Below are 26,206 nucleotides of genomic sequence, written 5' to 3' on the forward strand. Positions count from 1 at the left end.
TTTAGGTCATCCACCTACTTGGCATTTGAAAAAAACATAATTTCAATGTAACCAAACCTAACCTAACCCAACTTAACTAATCTAATGTAACCTAACTTAACTGGTAAAAATCGGTCAACTTAAAATCATTAAATTCGCTGGATGGCCAAAAAGATAATATCATCAGTTTCGTTTACTTTAGAAGGATTTATTCATTTTTGTTGAAATCATGGACATACAAAGCCAATATATTTGCACTTGATTCTACCACTGTCTGGCAAAGTGAATTATTACCACCACTTCAAATGTTGCACAAAAGTGGAAAGGTAATTCTTTCTTGCAATACATTGAATCACTAAGGGAATTAAAAAGAGAACATGAATTTATGTCACAGAATTTATCTTATTCGTAGCAAATTGTGGTTAAACTGATACACAAATGAAACATGCCTGGTTACCTGGCATATTTTTACTTATTAAAATATGAAATTTAGGCTACTAAGTATTTATACTAAGGAAATAATTATTTTGGTAGTGCTGGACGGTTATTAATTGCGCTCATTACGAAAATTGGGTCGATATTATTTCTGATAAAGGACGTCATTCACCATCCCAGATGGAGCAGTTCTCTTTACTCTTCAAGTAGACTACTTCCGACTTTTTTTTTAGCTTAATTTGATTTCCATACAATTCTACACTTAAATTATTTGGATTAGTTATCTTAAAGGCTTACCTTTTATGATGCTTAGGAAAATTTGGAGGATATAAGCGGCGATGAGGCAAGTGGAGGCTGGCGGATGTTCTTAAACAAACCTGAAATTCTTTTAAACAGAACACTAAAATTCTTCATATGGAGGATACAGTCGGCCCTTGACATACGCGGGGGTTAGGTAACAGAGATACCTGTGAATGTTAAAAGTCCTTGTACTTTTGCTGCCCCCCCAACAAACCCCTGGCCCTCCCATGTCCTTATTTACTGCATATACCTGTGTGTAGTTCGAGTTTTTAAGACCAAATTATTTGGCAAAAAATTGGGGGTCGACCTCTAAACGGCTAATAGTTTTGTTAGGTTGAAAAACATTTACCAGCAACTACCAGTAAACAATGGAAAAGACACACCAACGCACCACCAGCTGTGAGTGTCGGTACAGTTGCCAGGGCAGATCTCTTGCGTCATCATAGCAAGCCCAAAGTAGCCAAATGCATGGTATGGTATGCACAGGACGATGTAAAACACAAAGAATTCATTTTTTAAAGTTTACTTATAGATACTGTACATGAATTTTTTTTCATTACATTTGAGACATCAATCTTTGTTAATTAAATTTGAAACAAAAGAAAACTACGATACCTTATTTTCATTAAAATATTACATCACAAGTATATTTTACCTTAACTGTGACTGAATGAATATATTCTCAGAAATAAATATGGAAATGTAATATTTTGGCTGAAATGACGTACGTATTACAGTGGAAAGTGGGATAAAATCATGACGAAAACAATGACTTTCGCTTTCTTTCGTTGTTCAAATGATTTTACCGTAATCGCTTTTCGAATGGTTTTCAGTTAAAAAGCTGTTGTACATGTATGTCGCCAAAAGCTCGTTGAACAGGCTTTGTGTAAAATATAACAGAGTCTAGGGCTGCTTTTAGTATCCTGGTGGTCCAGAGGTAGCGTTCTCCGGTCACAGTCATGAGCTCGTCGCCTTAAGTTCAAATCCTGGCGGGTTGAGGTGTTGATTGTATGTAGAAGTCCGCTTGCTTTATTGGGCTAATGAAATATATATGGGTCCTTGTGTTTCGAAGCCGGATTTGGTAAAACGTTACTCTGACCACCTACATGATACGGGTAGTCCCCATTAGAGGTTCACGGCGCCATAAGCTCGTTGAACAGGCTTTGTGTGAAATATAACAGAGTCTAGGACTGCTTTTAGTATCCTGGTGGTCCAGAGGTAGTGTTCCCCGGTAACAGTCATGGGCTCGTGGGCCATGGGTTCGAATCCTGGTGGGTTGAGGTGTTGATTGTATGTAGAAGTCCTCGTGCTTTATTGGGCTAATGAAATATATATGGATCCTCGTGTTTCGAAGCCGGATTTGGTAAAACGTTACTCTGACCACCTACGTGTTACGGGTAGTCCCCATTAGAGGTTCACGGCGCCATAAGCTCGTTGAACAGGCTTTTTGTGAAATATAACAGAGTCTAGGACTGCTTTTAGTATCCTGGTTGTCCAGAGGTAGTATTCCCCGGTCACAGTCATGGGCTCGTGGGCCGTGGGTTCGAATCCTGGCGGGTTGAGGTGTTGATTATATATATATATATATCATGTAGATCCACAATGAAAACGTGGATAAGATAAATCTTGATAAAATCAAACGGGAAAAGGGAAACAACGGAGCACCTTAGCTTTCGTCTTTATTCAAGACATCTTCAGAGGCAACTGGATTACATGGACAGAGATAGGCTTAAATATACAGGGTGACCCTATTAAACATGAGGTCAGGTCATAATGATGTCATCCACTAATCCCCACACCAACACTCAGGTAGAGGAGCTTAAGAGAAGGGGGCGACGTGACTAGTCAGGTCAGGTCAAAAATAAGGGACCCACTAAATAACTATCCTACATCTAGATCAAAGGTTTTCAAAGCATTTTTAACCTTGGGCCACTGACAAATAAATTTATGTAACATATCAGTTTTGAACTGACCATCACTAATGTTTATTGATTTTAATTCCTTAATCAAACTTGCTTCAACCAGAAGTCTTTTTGTGACACAAGATGATTTGAATACTTCTAAGCTTTTTTCCCAAACACTGGGATGATTATTAATCGTAACATGAATGAACAGGGCACTGCTTTCAGATGCTGTTCTGATATTGTACTTATGTTGTTTGATTCTGAGCTGCAGTGTTTTTCCTGTCTGTCCTACATAATTACAACTACATTTGCTTCATGGAATACAATAAACACTTCCATTTACATTCAGATTTGGGCTATTTCTTATTAACATATTGGTAATGGTTGAGTCATACTTGAAAACAACATAAATATTTAGTAGCTTGAGGGACCGAACTAACTTGACAAATTCATTACGATAGGGCAGAGTCAAAATATTCTTAAGTGTAGGAATTTGCCTGGTTTGTTGATCATTGTTTTAAAAGGGCTAAAAAATCCTTTCATTCCTCTCAACTTTGGCATAACGCTCATAATTTTGATCCATGCCATCAAACATTTGCATTGCTTTATTAATTGTAGCAAATGCCTCTGCCATATGTTTCACTGAAAACTTTTTGGGGGGTGCAGGTTCTTCTACATTTTGTCTCTCTTCTTCCTCTGCAATTTTCTGTGCATCTAGTTCAATAAGATCCTCGTTACTGAGCTCTTCTGCTACACTTTCAACCAACTGTCCAACATCTTCATTATCAATTTCTAACTCCAGCTGTTTACCTAACTCCACTATCTTGTTACTAATATCCGAAATAACTTCATTTTCATTAAATCCTTTCAAACTGTTCACATATCTTTTCAGGATTTTCTTCCATATTCCATTCACGCAATGTTTTGTAACCTGATCCCATGCTGCACTAATGTTCTTTATACATGACAAAATGTTGTACTCCTTCCATAACTCTCTGAGCGTTTTCTCACCTTCAGTAGCAGCAACAGCCTGAGCGAAGGTCGTACGTAAATAATACGCTTTAAAGGCAGCAATAGCACCTTGATCCATGGGTTGGATGATGGAGGTAGTGTTAAGTGGAATGTACACGACCTTAACATCAGGGTGCATGTCGTCCAAGTGTGGTGGGTGTCCCGGAGCATTATCTAAAATCAGTAAAATCTTGAAAGGAATCTGTTGTTGCAGACAATACTCCTTGGCTCGTGGAATGAAACAAGTCATGAACCAATCCTCAAACAGTGCTAGGGTCATCCAGGCTCTCTTATTACTGGAATAAAACACTGGCAGTGTGTGCTTGCTGACATGTTTAAAAGCCCTGGGGTTCTCTGAATGATAGATTATGAAGGGCTTTAGCTTGAAACCAGCAACATTCCCCCCCAACAAAAGTGTAATTCTGTCCTTGAATGCCTTGAATCCGGGCATTGTTTTCGCCTCTTTGTGGATGTATGTCCGCTCAGGCATGCGCTTCCACAATAATCCAGTCTCATCCACATTGAATATTTGCTCAGGCAAATAATTCCCTTCCACAATAACATCATCTAACTCCTCCTTAAAAGATTCGGCAGCACCAACATCGGCACTAGCTGCCTCTCCTCTCACCTTAACATTATGTAGACTGTAGTGTTTTTTAAATCTATCAAACCACCCATGACTTCCTGTAAAGGTTTGATCACATTCATCTCCTGCCTGCTCCTTCAGGCTTTGGAACAGGCTTCTTGCTTTAGCCTGTATGGTTAGAAGGCTTATGGGTACACGCTTCTGTATCTGGTCTTCTATCCATATCACCAATAATTTTTCCATATCGTGAATAGGACCTTGTCTTCTCTTTGATATTATAGTTCCCTTTATAGGTGTTGTTCCTTTCACTACTTCACGAATACGTTCCTTGTCCTTCAGAATAGTGGATATAGTCGAGTGTGAGAAACCTAGGTCGCGTGAGATTGTTGCTCCTGTTTTTCCATTTTCATGCTGTGTTATTATCTTCATTTTCATCTCAAAAGTAATTGCCTATCTCCTTTTCCTTGGAACACCACCAGCACTCTCACTTTTACGCTTTCCAGTCATTATAAAGTCAATTATATACGATAATAACGAAAGTTCACAGCGCGATCAGTATAGGATATGGTAGCCAAACACCAAGTAAGCGCTCCACTGAGTGAGTGCACCCACGCGGCGACCCAAGCCCGCCCGCCACGCTCTCGCCCGGGACAGAAACGTTTCGGTATGGAGAATGCGCTCGTCATTTGAAAATATTTTTGGTCACGACTGCCGCGGTCGTATGTCCCGACGGTCGTAAGGTCCGAGCAGGTCATAAGTACCGATGGACGTAAGTCCAAGCAGTGGTAAGTAGGGGAGCACCTGTGTATATATATATATATATATATATATATATATATATATATATATATATATATATATATATATATATATATATATATATATATATATATATATATATATATATATATATATAAAAATATATATATATATATATATATATATATATATATAATATATATAATATATATAATAAAAAACACAGCTGAACCCGACTTCGACCATCACTACGACACGCCCTTAGATTTTTTTATTAATTTTTCAAATGACACGCATTTTCTATACAGAAACGTTTCCAGTTAATGTAGTCTCCATGTATAATTAGAAAATTATGGGGGCCCCATTTGCATTCAGCTACATTAAAGGTAAGTGCTCAGTCACACTGTATCCATTCCTTATTTTATTACTTTTCTGTACTGTATCCATTCCTCATTATTCATTACTTTTTACTGTACTGTATTTCATTATAGATTTTTTATCGATGTCGGACTTTACGACCTGGATTTGGGTCCTTAACCCGTCGTAAGTCAGGGTCTATCTGTAATAATATATATATATATATATATATATATATATATATATATATATATATATATATATATATATATATATATATATATATATATATATATATATATATATATATATATATATATATATATATATATTATACATATATATATATACAGTATTACCCTCCTACTAGCGGTTTCTACTTGCGTTTTATCATATACTGTGCCTGCATGAAATGAACTTTCATAACACAGATTTTTCCACATATCTGCTTGGTGGTCTGACTCGAGCGTATTTTTAGATTTGCCCCACCACACCCTGCCTGACTGCCTGTTTTAGCTCATAAATTCATACAAATTACCCGGCCAGAATATAATTTACATTGCTGGAATTCTTATAATTTGGTGATCATTTTGAATATAAACATCATATATTTTGCATTAAACATACAATTTTTAGATAAAAATTTTTCTCTAGGTAACTATATTTATCTTTTGTGCAAATATATGACATTTATATTCAAAATATTCCTAAGTCTTACAAGGAATCCAGCAATGTCAATTATATTATCCTAACTTTAGTTTGAGGTATTATTTATTAAAATTTAGTGGTTATCCCACACATCTCCTTGGGACGGTTGGTGGGGGTGGGGGGAGGGAGGGACGAACCGACCATCTATCCTGTGAAGAATTTTTTTTTTATTAACTGAAGATATTTGTTTAGCTCATAAAAATTCATACAAATTACCCGGTCAGAATATAATTTACATTGCTGGAATTCTTATAATTTGGTGATTATTTTGAATATAAACATCATATATTTTGCATTAAACATACAATTTTTAGATAAAAATTTTTCTCTAAAGTAACTATGTTATCTTTTGTGCAAAATATATGACATTTATATTCAAAATATTCTGGTCTTACAAAGGAATCCAGCAATGTCAATTATATCTAATTTTAATATGAATGTATAAGTCAATAATTTTGCTGGAATTCTTATAATTTGATGATCATTTTGAATATAAACATCATATATTTGCATTAAACATACAAATTTTAGATAAAAATTTTCTGAGTAACTATGTTATCTTTTGTGCAAAATATATGACATTTATATTCAAAATATTCCTGGTCTTACAAGGAATCCAGCAATGTCAATTGTATTATCCTAACTTTAGTTTCAGGTATTATTTATTAAAATTTAGTGGTTTTCCCCCAAAAATTTCTCAGAGAGGGAAGAGCCGGCAGTGTAGTGTGAGAGGAGGGAGTTGAGTCCATTATTTGAATGGACATTAACTTGGCGACTGTATTTCTCTATTTCTCTTAAGTATTAATTGTGTGCATGTGCCATCATAAAATTAAGATGTTATTTTTACTACAACATAGGTATGTGCCTTCAAAAAGTGGAGTTTGGGGGTCGGGCCGGTTTCTATTGGAATTAATCCCATATGTTCTGTTGTTCACTTAACGCGGATTTCACTTAACACGGGACCCTCTGGGTTCTATTGACCGCGTTAAGTGGGGTACAACTGTATATATATATATATATATATATATATATATATATATATATATATATATATATATATATATATATATATATATATACACACACACACACACACACACAGTCATGCACCGGTTAACGTCCTACATACGTTCTTGGAAACATGACGTTAACCGAAAAGGACGTTGTCCGATCATCACAGAAACTTTGTATTTGTATTTACGTGTATGTGGAATACTATATACGTACGTATACACTTTTACTCTTAAATCATTACTGTACTGTGATACAGGTGATTAATTTTTATCTCTTGTGCAAAATACATGACGTTTATATTTAAATTATTCACTTTTACAAGGATTCCAGCAATGCTGGGCAGATGGGGGAGAGAGAGGGAGGGAGCGAGCGAGCGAGGGGGCGTGGGGGAAGGGAGGTAGTACGTTTGACAGTTGGCACAGGCCCAGGTCTAACACGTGTATATTTATAAGTTCTTAGGTGACTAAGCTTTTCTCTTATAAAAAGCCAGTGAAATGACCTGGGTGAATATAATTTACATTGCTGGGATTCTTGTAACATACTGATTAATTTGAATATAAACATGCTATAATTTGCACTAAAGAAAACAATTTTAGTACCGTAATCAAATTAGTACATGTGCACTCCAGCTTTGCACTAAGGTCATTTATTTCTATTACGTTTCTTTTAGTGTGGTGTGTGCATGTAAATGGATGAAAATAAATGAAGAAATCTATGTAAATCTACCCAAAAATACAGTTGAAAAACTTTTTTATAAAATGTACTACAGTACTGTACACTAAGGTACAACAATTTTTATCTCTTGAGCAAAATATATGATGTTTATATTCAAATTATTGGCTGTCTTGCAAGGATTCCAGCAATGCAAATTATAATCTTCTAACTTTAGTCTGAGATATTATATAAGATAAAAACTGTAAGCCTAAAACCCTGGCTGGGGGGACGACTGACTGCCCGGCCACCCAGCAGGGGTTGGTGGGGGAGGGTTGGAGATAAGTTTGAGGCGAAGGTCTTGTGTTTATTTAACAGTCCTACTATGCTTCTCTCATTTTATAATGCCAATGATATGACCTAGGAAAATATAATTGACATAGCTGGGATTCTTGTAAGATACTGATTTATTTGAATATAAACATGTTGTAATTCTCACTAGACATAACAATTTTAGTACCGTAATCAAATTAGTACATGTGCAGTCCAGCTTTGCACTAATTTACTTTACGCTTATTTTAGTAATGTGTGTGAATGTAAATGGGTGAAAAAATGAAGAAATTTATGTAAATCTACCCAAATATACAGTTGAAAAACTTTTTATAAAATGTACTACAGTACAGTTGTACCCCACTTAACGCGGTCAATAGAACATCTTAATTTTATGATGGTACATGCACAATTAATACTTAAGAGAAATAGAGAAATACAGTCGCCAAGTTAATGTCCATTCAAATAATGGACTCAACTCCCTCCCCCTCTCACACTACACTGCCGGCTCTTCCCTCTCTGAGAAATTTTTGGGGGAAAACCACTAAATTTTAATAAATAATACCTCAAACTAAAGTTAGATAATACAATTGATATTGCTGATTCTAAGACCAGGAATATTTTGAATATAAATGTCATATATTTTGCACAAAAGATAACATAGTTACCTAGAGAAAAAAATTTTATCTAAAATTTGTATGTTTAATGCAAAATATATGATGTTTATTCAAAATGATCACCAAATTATAAGAATTCCAGCAATGTAAATTATATTCTGGCCGGGTAATTTGTATGAATTTTATGAGCTAAAACAGGCAGTCAGGCAGGTGGCGGGTGGGCAAATCTAAAATAGCCGAGCCGGACACTCACCGCGTATATGGAAAAATCCGTGTTAAGTGAAAGTTCAGCTCTGGCGAGGCACACGTATATGATAAAACGCGTTAAGTGAAACCGCGTTAGGGCGGGTAATACTGTATTGTACTACATTTTTTATATCTTGAGCAAAATATATGACGTTTATATTCAAATTAATCTCTGTCTTGCAAGAATTTCAGCAATGCAAATTATATTATCCTAACTTAGTCTGACATATTATATAAAATAAACATAAAGAAATCACCAATCTTTTATCTTGAACACGAGGGTGGTGGGAAGAAGGGGGTTGAAGGGGGCAGGAGGTGAGGTGACAGAATGTCTGGCATTTGTTTGTTTATTTATTTGAGATAAGATTTGACAGTTGGCACTGAAGGCCTGCCTGCGTGTTGATTTATCATTACTTAAGAGTGACGAAGCTCTTCTCATAATTTTCCACCCAAACGACCTGGGTGAATATAACTTACATTGGAGGGATTCTTGTAAGATAGTAATTTATTTGAATGTTTTTTTGTTTGTTTTCAATTTAAATTTTAATTGTTTATTCCTTGATAGAGGAAGCGGGATCCTAGTGCTGTCACTTGGTACCCCTGTACCATAACACTAGAAGCAACTGGCTAATGTCACAAGTATATACAGTCATCCCTTGGTTATCGAGCCTAATTGGGACCCCGCCGATAACGAAAGTACAGAACCTATGGGATTTATTCTAATTGGTTCCAGGCACCCAAGACCCAACCCCAAGTTTCCCATTTTACTACCATTTATACCCACTAAATATATATATACAGGTTGTACCTCTCTAGTCCGGCATTGTGTGGTCTGGAAACTCACGTGGTCCGGAACAATTTTAGTTTGTCCAATAGGTGGATGGGCAGTGTTTTTTTTTTTTTTTTTTTTTTTTTTATACTTATCTGAATTATTATTATTATTACAGGAACATTAAATTTTTGCCCCTCAGGCCCCAATGTGGGTCAGTGACCTATGCCCGGGTGGGCTAATCCCCGTAAAAAAAAAACCAACAACAAAGCCGCAGGAAATTAAGGTTTGTTTACATCCGGCAGTTCGGCTGCTCTCTCTCTCTCTCTCTGCTTGTCTATACAGAGTACAACATTTAACCCTTCAATATATATGAGCAGTAAGTAAGTGTTGCTTTCATATTCTTATGTAGAGTAATGACGATATGTTTTCACCTGTGCGCACTTACATACACGCAGTCTCACTTTTTTTTTACCATTAATGGTTAGCTACTTATATTGTTCCATTTATTAACATTAAATAACATTACAGGTACTTCAAACAACCATATTTACTTTTTCACATTAATTTTACTACAGCTACAATCAGGGTCTTATTTTCTTCAGTTTTATATGTAGAACCAATCAGTCACTGGTTTTGTCAGCTTTAACATAAACAATGTCGGCAGCAGTCTCGTCTTCTCGTGTGTTTTGATATTCCACGTATTATTAATAAATTGTATTGTTAATTTTGCACACACAAACATTAATTCAATAAAAACAAATTCAGAAACATTAATTAAAATATATATGAACAGTAAATAAGTGTTGCTTTCATATTCTTATATAGAGTAATGACGATTTGTTTTCACGTGTGCACACTTACATACGCGATCTCTCTTTTTTCTTTACCATTATCGTTAGCTACTTCTATTGTTCTATTTACTAACATTAAATAACATTACTTAAAACAACCATATTAATTTTACTACAGCTACAACCAAAGTCTTATTTTCTTCAGTTTTATATGTAGAACCAGTCAGTCACTGGTTTTGTAATCAACGAAAACAATGCTGTGTCATTTCCTCGTGTGTTTTAATATTCTACGTATTATTAATGAATTGTATTGCTCATTTTGCACACATAAACATTAATTCAATAAAAAAGACGTTCAGTAATAAACACTAATGAATCTTTTGTACATAAGAGAAATGACGCTATTTACACGATTATGCATGTCGTTTGCACGTTGGCGGGCTGTTCAAACCCGTCGAAATTCAAGTTTCCGCTGTCAAAATTTTTATTTTTTTTTTGTGTTTGTTCCAATAAAATACGTTGAATTAAAATTTGAGAAGCTACTATACGACATTTAACCCTTCAATATGTCTTCAAAGAGACCATGATGCAGAGAAAGTGGTGCTACTGCTTCCAAGCATAAGCACAAGTCACTATCTATTCAGGAAAAGGGTGAATTTCCATGGTCCGGCACCGGTCAGGTCCCGAGGTTGCCGGACTAGAGAGGTACAACCTGTATAATGTTATGGTAAATATCATAAACACACATAGGCATGGCTAGGTTTATTACAAAGTGATGAAAAGGGTACGCTTAATACTGCAGTCCACAAAACATGTAGCTATGCTTTTTTATTTGGTCCCCCGTCATACGAGTCCGTTTTCTGTTACATCAGGACGCCTGAGTCCTCCGTTTTCTCTCTTAATCTTAGAGTGCACCAGAAACTTTACTATTTTTAGTAATGCCACAGAATTTGAAATTGCAACCCCAATTGCAACTTGCAATTGTTGAGGCAACTAGATATGTCTGATTACAGTAAATGTGTTATTGTCAATTTGTAGGTGAAAGATTTTATCCTCAATAGATGTAGGTTAACATTACACCTGTAGGCAAATGCTTAGAAAAGCCTAAGTAAGGAAGCATATTCCTTTAACACATAATAGCTGACCAGTATGGGGAGGATCATCGTGTCTCCGTCAGGGGGTCGTGGAGTGGTGGTCCAGCAGGCGTCACGTGTGTTTTTTTTTTGTTTTTTTTTTTGGGGGGGGGGGTTGGGGGCCACGGATGTATATGCGATCAGACTTTGTTCGGTCGGACGTTAACCGGCGCATGACTGTATATACAGTACAGTGCAGTCATCCCTTGGTTATCGCGCCTAATTGGGACCCCGCCGATAACGAAAGTACAGAACCTATGGGATTTATTCTAATTGGTTCATTTACCCAAGACCCAACCCCAAGTTTCCCATTTGACGACCATTTAGACCCACTAAATATATATATAATGTTATGGTAAATATCATAAACACACATAGGCATGGCTAGGTTTATTACAAAGTGATGAAAAGGGTACGCTTAATACTGTAGTCCACAAAACATGTAGCTATGCTTTTTTTATTTGGTCCCCAGTCATACGAGTCCGTTTTCTCTCACATCAGGATGCCTGAGTCCTCCGTTTTCTCTCTTAATCTTAGAGTGCACCAGAAACTTTACTATTTTTAGTAATGCCACAAAATTTGAAATTGCAACCCCAATTGCAACTGGGGTTGCAATTGTTGAGGCAACTAGATATGTCTGATTACAGCAAATGTGTTATTGTCAATTTGTAGGTGAAAGATTTTATCCTCAATAGATGCAGTTGTTTTATTTCACTTGCAAAATGATATTAAAAAAGCCCCCTAAGTAAAACATATTCTTCTTACATAATATCTAGCTTCAGTATGGGAGGATCATCATATCTCCGTCCGGGGTGTCGTGGAGGAAAGTGGTCAGCAGGCATTATGTTTTTTGGGGCACGGACGTATATGAGATCGGACATTGTTCGGTCGGATGTTAACCGGCGCATGACCGTATATACAGTCAACCCTTGTTAAAACGGACTAATAGGGAGGGAAGGGTGTCCGTTTTAGCCGATTGTCCGAATTAACCAATTTAGGGGTTAATATTGCGTAATATTGTATTATGCAGCTATGTGTATGTTTATTTGAGTGCCCCGTCATAGGAGTCCGTTTTCTCTCACTTCAGGACGCCTGAGTCACCCTTTTTCTCTTAATCTTAGAGTACAGTACACCAGTGACTTCTTTATTTCTTAGCAATGATACAGAATTTGAAATTGCAACTGGGGTTTCAATTGTTGAGGCAACTTAGGTATGTCTGATTACAGTTGGAATATTCAAGATCCATTGTGAGTGATGTTCAAAGCTTGGTAAAACTTGTCAAGTCTGTCAGTCTGAATGGCATGTGTGAGGCCTTGTGTTTGTACAACCGCTAAATATATAAATATATAATGTTATGGTAATTATCAGAAACACATAGGCATGACAAGGTTTATTACAAAGTGATGAAAAGGATACTGTAAAGTGGGTAGTCCACAAAACATGTAGCTATGTCTCTCTTTATTTGAGTGCCCCGTCAAAGAAGTCCGTTTTCTCTCACTTCAGGACGCCTGAGTCGTCCGTTTTCTCTTAATCTTAGAGTGCAGTACACCAGTGACTTCTTTATTTCTTAGTAATGACACAGAATTTGAAATTACAACCCCAATTGCAACTGGGACAATCCCAGAACCAGAAATTTGATATGGACAGTTCGGATTTTGTCCGATTTATCCGAAATCCGGATTAAAGGGGTCCGAATTAACGAGGGTCGACTGCACACACACACACATATATATATATATATATATATATATATATATATATATATATATATATATATATATATATATATATATATATATATATATATATATATATATACACAGTTGTACCCCACTTAACGCGGTCAATTGAACCCAGAGGGTCCCGCGTTAAGTGAAAACCGCGTTAAGTGAATAACAGAACATATGGGATTAATTCCAATAGAACCCAGCCCGACCCCCAAACTCCACTTTTTGACGACAAATAACTATGTTGTAGTAAAAATAACATCTTAATTTTATGATGGTACATGCACACAATTAATACTTAAGAGAAATACAGTCGCCAAGTTAATGTCCATTCAAATAATGGACTCAACTCCCTCCCCCTCTCACACTACAGTACACAGCCAGCTAACAGATGGTCGGTCGGTCCCTCCCTCCCCCCCCCCACCCCCCACCAACCGTCCCAAGGAGATGTGTGGGATAACCTCAAACTAAAATTAGGAAAATATAATTGACATTGCTGGATTCCTTGTAAGACCAGGAATATTTTGAATATAAATGTCATATATTTTTCACAAAAGATAACATACTTAGCGAAACCGCGTTAAGTGAATAACAGAACATATGTGATTAATTCCAATAGAACCCAGCCCCACCCCCCAAACTCCACTTTATCAGACAAATAACTATGCGTTGTAGTAAAAATAACATCTAATTTTATGATGGCACATGCAATATTACTAATACTTCTAAGAGAAACAGTCGCTGCTAATGTCCATTCAAATAATGGACTCAAATTTCCCCTCTCACACACTACAGCACACAGCCAGTTAAACAGATGGTCGGTCGGTCCTCCTCCCCCCCACCCCCCACCAACCGTCCCAAGGAGATGTGGATAAATCTCAACCAAAGTTAGAAAATATAATTGACATTGCTGGATTCCTTGTACACCAGGAATATTTTTGAATATAAATGTCATATATTTTCTACAAAGATAATATACTTACTCAGATTAAACATTTTATCTAAAAATTATGTTTAATGCAAAAAAATTATGTTGTTTATATTCAAAATGATCACCAAATTATAAGAATTTCCAGCAATGTAAATTATATTCTGGCCGGATAATTTCCAGGCGAATTTTATGAGCTAAAACAAATATCTACAGTTAATAAAAAAATATTCTTCAACACTATCTGTCAATCAGCACTCCCACCTTGCCTCTTCCAACCGCGGTCAGTCCCAACCTCCCACCCCCCACCAATCTCCATTCAAGAGTTTTTAACATTTAGTACAAATAATCTCAGATTAAGTTAGATAATATAATTGGATATTGCTGGATTCTTTTGTGAAGACCAGGAGATGAATATAAATGTCATATTTGGACAAAGATAACATACTTTACTCAGATTAAACATTTTATCTAAAAATTGTATAAGTTTAATGTAAAAAATATGTTGTTTATATTCAAAATGATCACCAAATTATAAGAATTCCGTAATGTAAATTATATTCTGACCGGCAATTTGTATGAATTTTATGAGCAAAACAAACATCTTCAGTTAAAAACAATTCTTCACTGGTAACAGAGATGGTCGGTCGGTTGTCCTCCTCTCCCCCACCCCCCACCTCAACCGTCCCAAGGAGATGTGTGGGATAAATCCACTAAATTTTAATAAATAATACCAACTAAAGTTAGGAAAATATAATTACATTATGGATTCTCAAAAGGTTCAGGAATATTTTTGGAATATGCAATGTTATATATTTTCACAAAAGATAAATATACTTACCACAGATTAACATTTTATCTAAAAAATTGCATGTTTAATGCATATATATTATATTCAAAATGATCACCAAATTATAAGAATTCCAGCAATGTAAACCATATTCTGGCTGTAATTTGTATGAATTTTATGAGCCAAAACAGGCAGTCAGGCAGGTGGCGGGTGAATCTAAAATAGCTCGAGCTGACACTCACCGCGTTATGGAAAAAAATCCGTTGGCGAAAGTTCAGCGGCAAGGCACCGCGATATAGCGAAACGTTAGAGGCAAGCGTTGTTGGTATTGTATATATATATATATATATAAAGAGAGAGTATATATATATATATATATATATATATACATACACACACACACACACACACATTGGTTAATTTAGTAACCCCTGACTCCTACGACGGGGTTAGACCCAAATCCAGGTCGAAGTCCGATATAGACAAAAAAAAAAATTTCAATTTTAAAATCTATAATGAACACAGTAATAATTAAACGTAAAAAATAATGAGGAATGGATACACAGTGCGCAATAAATAATGAGGAATGGATACAGTGTGACTGAGCACTTACCTTAAATGTCGCTGAATGCAACATCGGGCCCCCATAATTTCTATTTACAGGATACATGGAGACTATATTAATTGGAAGAAGCAGAAGAGGAGACAGGGCTGTGGGTCATCACGTCAGTTTCCTTCAGACAGGTTTATGTACTGTGGTAACTTGCTGGTTGGAAGGTATTGGATCATCTGCGGGGAGGAAGAGGCAGCACTGGTGGGGCGGAGGAGCCAGCATTGGGGGACTTTTGAAATAGGTGTCCATTCTAGACTGCACAGTTTCTTTTCTTTCAATATAAATTTCTCTGCAGCAAGCAAGCGAATCTTGATCATTCTCAATAACTTTGGTATAACGTATTTATAATTTTGATCCATGTCATCAAACATTTGCATTGTTTTATTAACGTGGCAAATGCCCCTGCCATATGTTTCACTGAAAACTTCTTTTGGGGGTGCAGGCTCTTCTTCTACATTTTGTCTTTCTTTCTTCTCTGGGTAAACTTTCTGTGCATCTAGTTCAATAAGATCCTCACATTGAGCTCTTTCTGCTACACTTTCAACCAACTGTCCAACATCTTCAGCATCAATTTCTAACTCCAGCTGTTTACCTAAGTCCACTATCTTGTTACTAATATCCAAAATAACTTCAATTTTCATTAAAACCCTTTGAAACTGTTCACATATCTTTTCAGGATTTTCTTCCATATCCTCCATCTACGCAATGTTTTGTAACCTGATCCCATGCTGCACCAATGCCCTTTATACATGACAAATGTTGTACTCTTTCCAAAAACTGTCTGAGTCAGTTTTCTCACCTTCAGTAGCAGCAACAGCCTTTGTTTTAAGGTCATGAAATACATGCTTAAAGGCAGAAATAGCACCTTGATCCATGGGGTTGGATGATAGAGTGCAGTGTTAGGTGGCATGTACACCACCCAACATCAGGGTGCATGCCGTCCAGGTGTGGTGGTAACTCAGACATTATCCAAAATCAGTAAAATCTTGAATGGAAGTTTTGTTGCAGACAACACCTTGCTCGTGGAATGAAACAAGTCATGAACCAATCTCAAATAGTACTAGGGTCATCCAGGCTTTGTTACTGCGATAAACACTGGGCAGTGTGTGCTTGCTGACATGTTTAAAAGCCCTGGGGTTCTTCTGAATGATAGATCATGAAGGCTTTAGCTTGAAACCAGCAAATATTCCCCCCAACAGAAGTGTAATTCTGTCCTTGAATGCCTTGGAATCCCGGCATTTTTTTGCCTTGTGGGATGTATGTCCGTCATATGCGCTTCAATAATCCAGTTCATCTGACATTAGAATATTTGCCCGCAACAATTCCTCCACAATCACATCATCTAACCTCCCAAAAGCACCAACATCGGGCACTCCAGCTGCCTCCACCACCCAACACCGTGTAGACTGTAGCGTAAATCTATCAAACCACCCTTGACTTCCCCTGTAAAGGTTTGATCAAGATTCATCTCCTGCCTGCTCCTTCCAGGCTTTGGAACAGGCTTTGCTTTAGCCTGTATGGTTAGGAACACTTAAGGGCACACGCTTGCATCTGGTCTTTCTATCCATATCACCAATAATTTTTCCATATCGATAGGACCTGTCTTTTCTTTTGTTATTATAGTTCCTTTATAGGTGTTGTTCCTTTCACCATTTACCTAACACGCTCCTTCAGAATAGTGGATAGTCGAGTGTGAGAAACCTAGGTCATGTGGAGATTGTTGCTACTGTTTTTCCATTCTCATACTGTGTTATTACTTGAAGTTTCTATCTCTAAAAAGTAATTGCTCTGTCTCTTTTCTCCTTGGAGTACCACCAGCACTCTCATACTTTACGCTTCCAGCTTTCATTATAAAAGTCAATTAAATACACAATAACGAAAGTTCACAGCGATCAGTAGATACGAGAATAATATAGCGACCAAAGCCATCCTCCTCGCCGGAGCCGAAACGTTTTGAGATAATCTTGGCGTCATTTGAAAAATTTTTCAGTCACGGCGTGCAGTAGTAAGTACCATTGGACGTAAGTTCGTATAATTCGTAAGTCGGGGTTTAGGTGTGTATATATATATATATATATATATATATATATATATATATATATATATATATATATATAATCAACACATCAACCGCCGGTCGAACCCACGGCCCGACTGTGACGAGGGAGCTAACCGCTGGACCACCAGGATACTAAGCAGTCCTAGACTCTGTTATATTTTCACACAAGCCTGTTCAACAAGCTTGTAGGGCCATGAACCTCTAATGGGGACTGCCCATATCAAGCAGGTGGTCAGAGTAACGTTTTACCAAATCCGTTCGAAACCACGAGGATCCATATATATTTCATTAGCCCAATAAACACCGGTTAGCGTTCCCGGTCTGATCACAGGCCGTGGGCGTGGGTTGAATCCTGGCGGGTTGAGGTGTTGATTGTATGTAGAAGTCAGCGTGTTTATTGGGCTAATGATATATATATATATATATATATATATATATATATATATATATATATATATATATATATATATATATATATATATATATATATATATATATATATATATATATATATATATATATATATATATATATATATATATATATATGGTATATATATATACACACACACACACACTCAACACCTCAACCCGCCAGGATTCGAACCCACGGCCCACGAGCCCACGACTGTGACCGGGGAACGCTACCTCTGGGCCACCAGGATACTAAAAGCAGTCCTAGACTTTGTTTTTGGGCTAATGAAATATATATACAGTCAACCCTCACTTTTCGCGGTTAATGTAACCCACAGGGTACCGCGGAAAGTGAGAAACGCGTAAAGTGAATAACATAACATATGGGATTAAATGAAATAGAGACCAGCTGACCCCCCAAACTCCACTTTTTCCAGCACAATACCTATGTTCTAGTAAAAATAACATCTTAATTTTATGCTGGTACATGCACACAATTAATACTTAAGAGAAATAGAGAAATACAGTCGCCAAGTTAATGTCCATTCAAATAATGGACTCCACTCCCTCCCATTCTTCTCACAGTACACTCACTGGCTCTTCCCTCTGAGAAATTTTGGGGGGAAAACCAGGTATAGTAATAAATAATACCTCAAACTAAAGTTAGGATAATATAATTGACATTGCTGGATTCCTTGTAAGACCAGGAATATTTTGAATATAAATGTCATATATTTTTCACAAAAGATAACATATTTACTCAGAGTAAACATTACATCTAAAATTTGTATGTCTAATGCAAAATCTATGATGTTTATATTCAAAATGATCATCAAATTGTAAGAATTCCAGCAATGTAAATTATATTCTGGCCGGGTAATTTGTATGAATTTTATGAGCTAAAACAAATATCTTCAGTTAATAAAAAAAAAAAATATTCTTCACGACACTATCTGTCAATCAAAGTACCCCACCTTGCCTCCCCCCTCTTCCAACGAGCCAGATGGTCAGTCCGTCCCAACCCTCCCCCCCACCTCCCACCAACCCTCCCTTCAAGAGAAAGAGTGGGTGAAAAAACTAGATTTTAACATTTAGTATTAAATAATACCTCAGATTAAAGTTAGGATAATATAATTGACATTGCTGGATTCCTTGTAAGACCAGGAATATTTTGAATATAAATGTCATATATTTTGCACAAAAGATAACATATTTACTCAGAGTAAACATTATATCTAAAAATTTTATGTCTAATGCAAAATATATGATGTTTATATTCAAAATGATCATCAAATTGTAAGAATTCCAGCAATGTAAATTATATTCTGGCCGGGTAATTTGTATGAATTTTATGAGCTAAAATAAAAATCTTCAGTTAATAAAAAAAAAATATTCTTCACACATGCCAGGTGGTCGGTCGCCGGTCCCTCCCTCCCCCCACCCCCCACCAACCGTCCCTACTAGATAAATGTGTGGGAATACCAGACTGTTTACCTTTTTAGTAATAAATAATAAATCAGACTAAAGTTAGGATAATATAATTGACATTGCTGGATTCCTTGTAAGACCAGGAATATTTTGAATATAAATGTCATATATTTTGCACAAAAGATAACATATTTACTCAGAGTAAACATTATATCTAAAATTTGTATGTCTAATGCAAAATCTATGATGTTTATATTCAAAATGATCATCAAATTGTAAGAATTCCAGCAATGTAAATTATATTCTGGCCGGATAATTTGTATGAATTTTATGAGCTAAATAAAAAAATTATACTTCACCCGTGTAAAGGGGTACACCCACCGCGGAATGTGAGCATCCTGGGTTCTGGCAGGGCACCGCGTAAACGTGGAAACGCGGAATGTGGGACCGCGTAAAGTGAGGGTTGACTGTATATATATATATATATATATATATATATATATATATATATATATATATATATATATATATATATATATATATATATATATATATATAAGCTTAGCATATTTACTGCTAATCTCTTCATTTCAGTTGGTTCACAGAATATTTTTATTACTTTATACAAATCAGATATTATATCTTCAGATATGCTGGGTTCACCTGTATCTCCTGGAGGTCAAGTTTCCCCTGCACCTACAGGTGTGTTAGGTAGCCATATGGTGAAACCTCCAGTTTCACCTCAACATTATGGTGGAGGAACTATGTATACAGTTTCACCTCAAGCTCCCAGTCCCCTTGGACAGGGTGTCTACTATACCCAACATTCTCCAGTGCATACTAGTAACTTTGGAGTACATGTTGCACCTGCCTCTTGTACCAGTGCACCAAGAGTCCCATCTCCACACCACCAGTATTATCTTAGTCCTGGTGCTCCTTATTCTCCCGAAGCATCAGTTGGTGAGTACACTTTGCAGGAATAGAATTGCTTACCTTTTTAAATATCTATGTCATGTTGCTTTTTTTATTTGCCTGCACAAATTGCTGAAATGCATATGTTATACTATATGTACTCTTTTTATGTCATAATCATCAGTGTTGTTGTTGTATGCAGTATACAGTTTTATGTATGAAATTGCTTGCAGGTGAGCTTAACCCTCTCGTGCATGATGACGTGATTCACATCATATTCATGATAATATCAACTTCAGGTGACTCAAATTAAGTCACCAATTTTAAAAAATTCGCCCCATATTAACTTTTCAACAGAATGGCGTCAAATTTTGATGCTTCATAGTAGCAAGTAAGTTCTATCAAATAAACTAATTGGCAACTCTCGAGGCGCATAGTTCGGGAAGACTGGTACAATAAATACACAGTATTATCTCGGCAGTCAGACTGTGAGTGTGAGCTGCGTCCATTTAAATTTCCATTACTCCGTGCGGGCTGCCTCACCTCCTGGATCACAGTGTTGACCCTACTCCCTGAAATAATTTATTTTTAAGTGTTATAGAAGTGAAGTGATGGTTGTGTAATGTAATATTTTTTTATATTTACAGGGAAAGTGTTTAGTTTTCAAAAGCCGTTACCATATCAGGCTATACAACCTCGTTATAGTAACTATGTCTCAAAAAAAGTCTCTGAAAGGGGATGACTTTCTAGACTTACAAGAATTTTATCAGTACCATTCTCCTTATTATAGTCTTGGTTGCAAATGCAATATAATTTATATCGATATAAAACATAGGCACCAAAAAAATAAAAAAGTAGAAAAAAAGCCATTTTTTTTTCTAAAAAGCAGTTTTTGTGATATAGTCCAGAATGTGACGTCTAGCTTATATCTAGGTATGTTAATGCCTAGCAATAACTCGCCAGGCAACATACAGGCAATTAAAACATCTAATAATTACTTAATATGTAATATTAGGACACGTCGCTACCTGACATTTAATTGCAATTCTCAAAACCCCCTCCCGCACCCTCCATCACACGCATTGCTACTGTCATCTCTTGCCCTAGAGCGAGCTGTAAACAGATGTCAACTCTCGAGGGATGGAGATGGGTGGGATGTCGACGTCGCATTCTGGGCTATATCACAAAAACTGCTTTTTAGAAAAAACGGTTTTTTGTTCAATCCAGAATGCGACGTCTAGCTTTGATTACCCGTGCAGGAGGTGTCATTGCGTATAAGGCTCCGCTAGCTTAGGTCCAGATTGTAATTATATTTTTTATTTATTTTTATTTTTTTTAATATTTTTAATATTAGGAACATTTACCGGAAGGTAAAATGTTAATTTACATATCCCAATTAGGATACTCACTTTACTCTGATGAGGAAGAAGGTCCTGGTTGTGGAGAGTAACTAGGTGGGGAAGGGGACCCCAGCACCACCACATGTGAAGCATTTTCCAGAGATAGATGAAGATAGCTGTTTTGAAAGGTTTTGAAGATTTCCAAAAGTCCACTTCTTTGATCTGACTGAGGCTCATATGCTTCAGAAAGCCACAGACCCTGCATATTTCCTGGTGTCATGTGCCAAAAATTTCTTGCCAGGGTCTGCTTTACTCACTAACTGAGATAAATATTTTGTCATTTGACTAGGAGACAATTTTTTACCATCCTGTGATGAGAATACATAGGGGCTTCGATTAGGGAATCTGGTAAACCATTCTTGAAGATTCCTAACTGGGCACAATATATGAGGAACCCTTGTCTCATCCATCAGCCGTTTTATCCTGATAGGTTGAGCTCTAAAATCCTTCCTTTCATTTTTTCTTAGGATCTACGTAGGAAAAAGGTTGAGATCTTCCTCAGAAAATACCAATAATGATGGATTCTTGGAAATTGAAATCAGCTCACTGATTTCATACCTGTTGCTATTGCTAGAAGGAAGGCTGCCTTCTGGAGCAATCTGTCCCGGTTCACATTTATACTGTATTGTATTTAGGTCCCATAAGAAATTTAGTAACTTTATCTCGAGACCAAGGTGAGATTCTCTTAGGCTGAGGAGGTCTCTGAATAAAAAAGGACGATCTGAGCATTTGATAAATTCTTGGGTTCAGAGTAATATTAAAACCCCATGCAAGAGGGTCAACCAATGCTGATTTATAAGATGCAATTGTCAATCCTTGAAGGCCTTTAACTCTGAACAGAAAATCTAAAAATTTTAACACCACTGTTTCCGACAATGTGATTGGAGTCGTTAACCTGATAAATTGTTGAAAAAGTTTCCAAGCTTTCTCATATTGCATAGAAGTTTGGGGCCTATGACCTGCTATCACTTAGGTAACGATATTGGAATTACCCAACAATCTATTTAAACATCTTTTGAGAAACTCCAAGCGTGAAGTGCCAAGGATATCTCGAACTGAGGGTGCAGTACCTGTTCTAGATATCCCTGTTGCAATTGTAGTGAATGCGGGCATTAGTCCAACAGATCGAGACTCCGCGGTTGTAGGATCCAATATGGTGCAATTAAGAGGACCTTCCCTTGGAAGGATCTGAGTTTGTGAACCACTTTGGGCAACATTTTCACAGGTGGGAACAGATAGGTTGAATTCCAATGGTTCCAATCTATGAGTAGAGCATTTCCTAAAAGATTCGACCATTCCAGCGATGCATAAATTGGCATCTTGTGATTGTGTTGTGAGGCAAAGAGATCTATTTGTGGAGTCCCAAACCTCCTCACTAGGCTCTTGAACTTCGATATCTTTAGGGACCATTCTGTTTCCGTCGATACTGGCCTGAGACAGGACAACGCATCTGCCCAATTGTTTTGTACCCCCTAGTATGTGTGTTGCTTTGAGGTAATGTGTTTGTATTACACAAACTTTGAGCATTTTTTCCGATAGGTTTAGAAGGGGCCAAGATCTGGTTGAGCCTTGATGATGGATACAAAACACTGCCGTTCTGTTGTCCATGGCAAACAGAACCGTCATGTTTTTTAAATTTGGGTTTGCTAACAAAAAGAATAGGACTACTGCTAATTCTTTTATGTTTATGTGTTTGTCCCAAAGGGAGTTGCTCCACTTCCTTGACGGAACTCTCCTTTTGAGGAATGGTATCCCCATCCTATTTCGGACGCGTCTATACAAATGACCAAGTTTGTTTGAGGGGGAACCTAGGGAGATGAACCGATTAGATTGTCCCAATTTTTCCACCAAGACAGAAGATTCTTGATCTGAATAGGGAGAGAAGAAGCAAAATTTCTGTTTCTGTGAAGCAAATTTGACCCCAGATGAGTTAGTTGCTTCTTCCTTAACTTGTCCAAAGGAAATACTATTGTGGCAAAATTCAAAAGACCCAGTAGTTTTTCCCAATTTTGCCAAGAAACCTCTTGCTTTACACAAAAGGCTTCTACTTGGTTTATCACATCTGTTACCTTTGCTCCTGGTAGACTGACTGACTGCTTAATTGTGTCCCAATGGAGACCTAACCAATCCAATTTTTGACATAGTATGAGATTGGGATTTGACCTCGTCTATCTTTAATCCTAGTTTTTGAAATAGTACTAGTGTACGTTGGGTCGCCCTTTGACAATCTTCGAAAGAGTTTCCCACTATCAGCCAATCGTCTAGATAAGCAAAAGTTCTTATGCCCTCCTTCGCAAGGATCTCTCTGGGGATGTATGCCAGTTTTGTAAACACTTTTGGCGCAATTGTCAGGCCGAATGGCATCACTGTGAATTGATAACTTACATCCCCTACTGCGAATACTAGAAACTTTCTGTACCTGGGAGTAACAAGCACGTAATAATAGGCATCTTCGAGATCCACTTTTGAGATCCAAGCATTGGGCGGAAGTAGATGCCTCAGATGATCGTAAGTGAGCCTCTTGAAACTTGTTTTGGTAATGAACTTGTTCAGGACGGAAAGATCTAAAATCCACCTCAAGTTGTTGCTGCCTTTCTTGGGGACTGGAAATAGGCGAGACATGAAACATTTCTCTGACTGTAACAGTTCTATCACACCTCTGTTTAACAGTTGAATTAGAAATTCTGTGAGTAAGGTGGTTGGTTTTTTACCCCTTTTTGGTAACACTAGGGGAGGGCGCCTCAACCAAGTCCATTTGAGGCCCCTTTTGATTGTCTTGTAAGCCCATATGGAAGAAGTCCATCTGTTTTCCCAACCCCCCTAGACGACCCAGCTGTCTGGCTTCATTGGGAGGGAATGACCGCTGATGTGGTGGAATAAGGTCTCCTTCCACTTCTGAACAAACGGCCACCCTTACTACATCTTGAATTGTTTCCTCCTCTAAAGTTTCCTCTAGGTTGATAACTGAACCTAGCAGCTGGTCCTGTTCCCCTGTTAGACCTTCCTCTTTTAAATTTCTGAAAGGTTTGAGGAATACTGGGAACAGTAATATTAATAGCTTGCTCAACAGCTGATCTATGCTTAACTAATGTTTGTTCATCAAACAAAGCAGGAGAAAGAGGGGAAGAATGTAGCAATAAATACTGGTAAGCACTACCACTTGAAGCATTATTAATGGCTTGGTTCCTTAGCTGGGCTTTTAGTTTTAGGGCTTTCAACAACGTTTCCAAAAATGAGTTGTACAGGGAATATGGAATCCCTTGTACAGTATAGCAGCACTAAAACATGTGTCTACTTCTGAACTGTCCTCATAGTCCAGCACTAACTTAGTCAATAACTGACACATCATAATTGCAGACCAAATATCTGCTGCCAACTTCCTAAATTTGAACTCTTCAAGCAACAGTGCAGAAGCAACTGGTTTCAAATTTATTTCATAACTTATATCAGCGTATTTTAGAGCCGACAAATACTGGGAAAGTTCATATTATAAGGAACTCTTTTTGTCATTAAATTGGAACTTCAAAAAGCTAAACTTGTGAGCATCCCTGTCTGCGGGAATGAATGTTAAATCTTTCAATAAATTAGCCCAGACTTCGTCTATTTCAGAGATCATTTTGGGGCAAATATCAGGCCAAGAAAGTGTAGTATCACCTTCTAGAAACAATGAATGGTGACCCACAGTTGCTTGGCCTTCCTGTCTCTTTGTAGTGTTGAGAGATCAGGAAGTTTAGAAACATTTTCATAAAATTCCTTGAATAAGGAATCCACAGACTCAGATGTGGTTGAAAACAAAGAAGACTTAGATCTTACCAATGTTACCCAAGGCCTGTGTGACAATGTTATCCATCAGCTGATTGGCAGTCGACAGCAGCCTGTTTCCACTCATAGTAACCAAGACTTTTGCCCCAGGTGGAAGTGGTTGCCAAAATGGGGACAGGATGAAGTCAGTCTCAACAGGTTCTCCCTGCTCTGGTAACTGAACACTATGATTAGAGCCAGCTTCTTCATCCTGATCCTGGAATCCACTAAAATCAGACTGACTAGGTAGAGGTTCTTGTAATCTTCTTACTGCCTCATTATCTAGAATGTCCAATAACCTACTTTTTTTAGCAGAAGTAGGTTGGTCTAATTGGAAATTAAGTCTCTTACCTATCACCCATAATTCTAAACTTTATGCCAACTTGGGATCTTTCCAGTGTCTTACATTTAGAAATTTAATCTTCAAGGCTTTGTTCCATCTATTTTTAAGTTGGATCTGCAATAATTCTCTCTTATCTCCTGCAGCTTGATTCATTATAAAAATTTGATCGTAACAGACTGCACAATCCAATGGTGAAAAC

General features: G+C 37.1%; 1 protein-coding gene across 1 annotated transcript in view; it reads left to right on the plus strand.

The window, feature by feature from the left end:
* The window catches only part of LOC121863715 (transcription factor p65-like), a 114,630-nt gene extending 94,060 nt beyond the window's left edge, over nt 1-20,570 (plus strand). The window contains exon 6 of the mRNA XM_042362455.1: nt 20,200-20,570. Coding sequence (XP_042218389.1) covers nt 20,200-20,534 — 335 coding nt within the window. The 3' untranslated portion in view covers nt 20,535-20,570. The remainder of the gene's footprint in view (nt 1-20,199) is intronic.
* Nucleotides 20,571-26,206: the final 5,636 nt, after the last annotated feature.

The sequence above is a fragment of the Homarus americanus genome, unplaced genomic scaffold (genome assembly GCF_018991925.1).
Source record: "Homarus americanus isolate GMGI-L3 unplaced genomic scaffold, GMGI_Hamer_2.0 scaffold48354, whole genome shotgun sequence".
Taxonomy (NCBI): Eukaryota; Metazoa; Arthropoda; class Malacostraca; order Decapoda; family Nephropidae; genus Homarus; species Homarus americanus.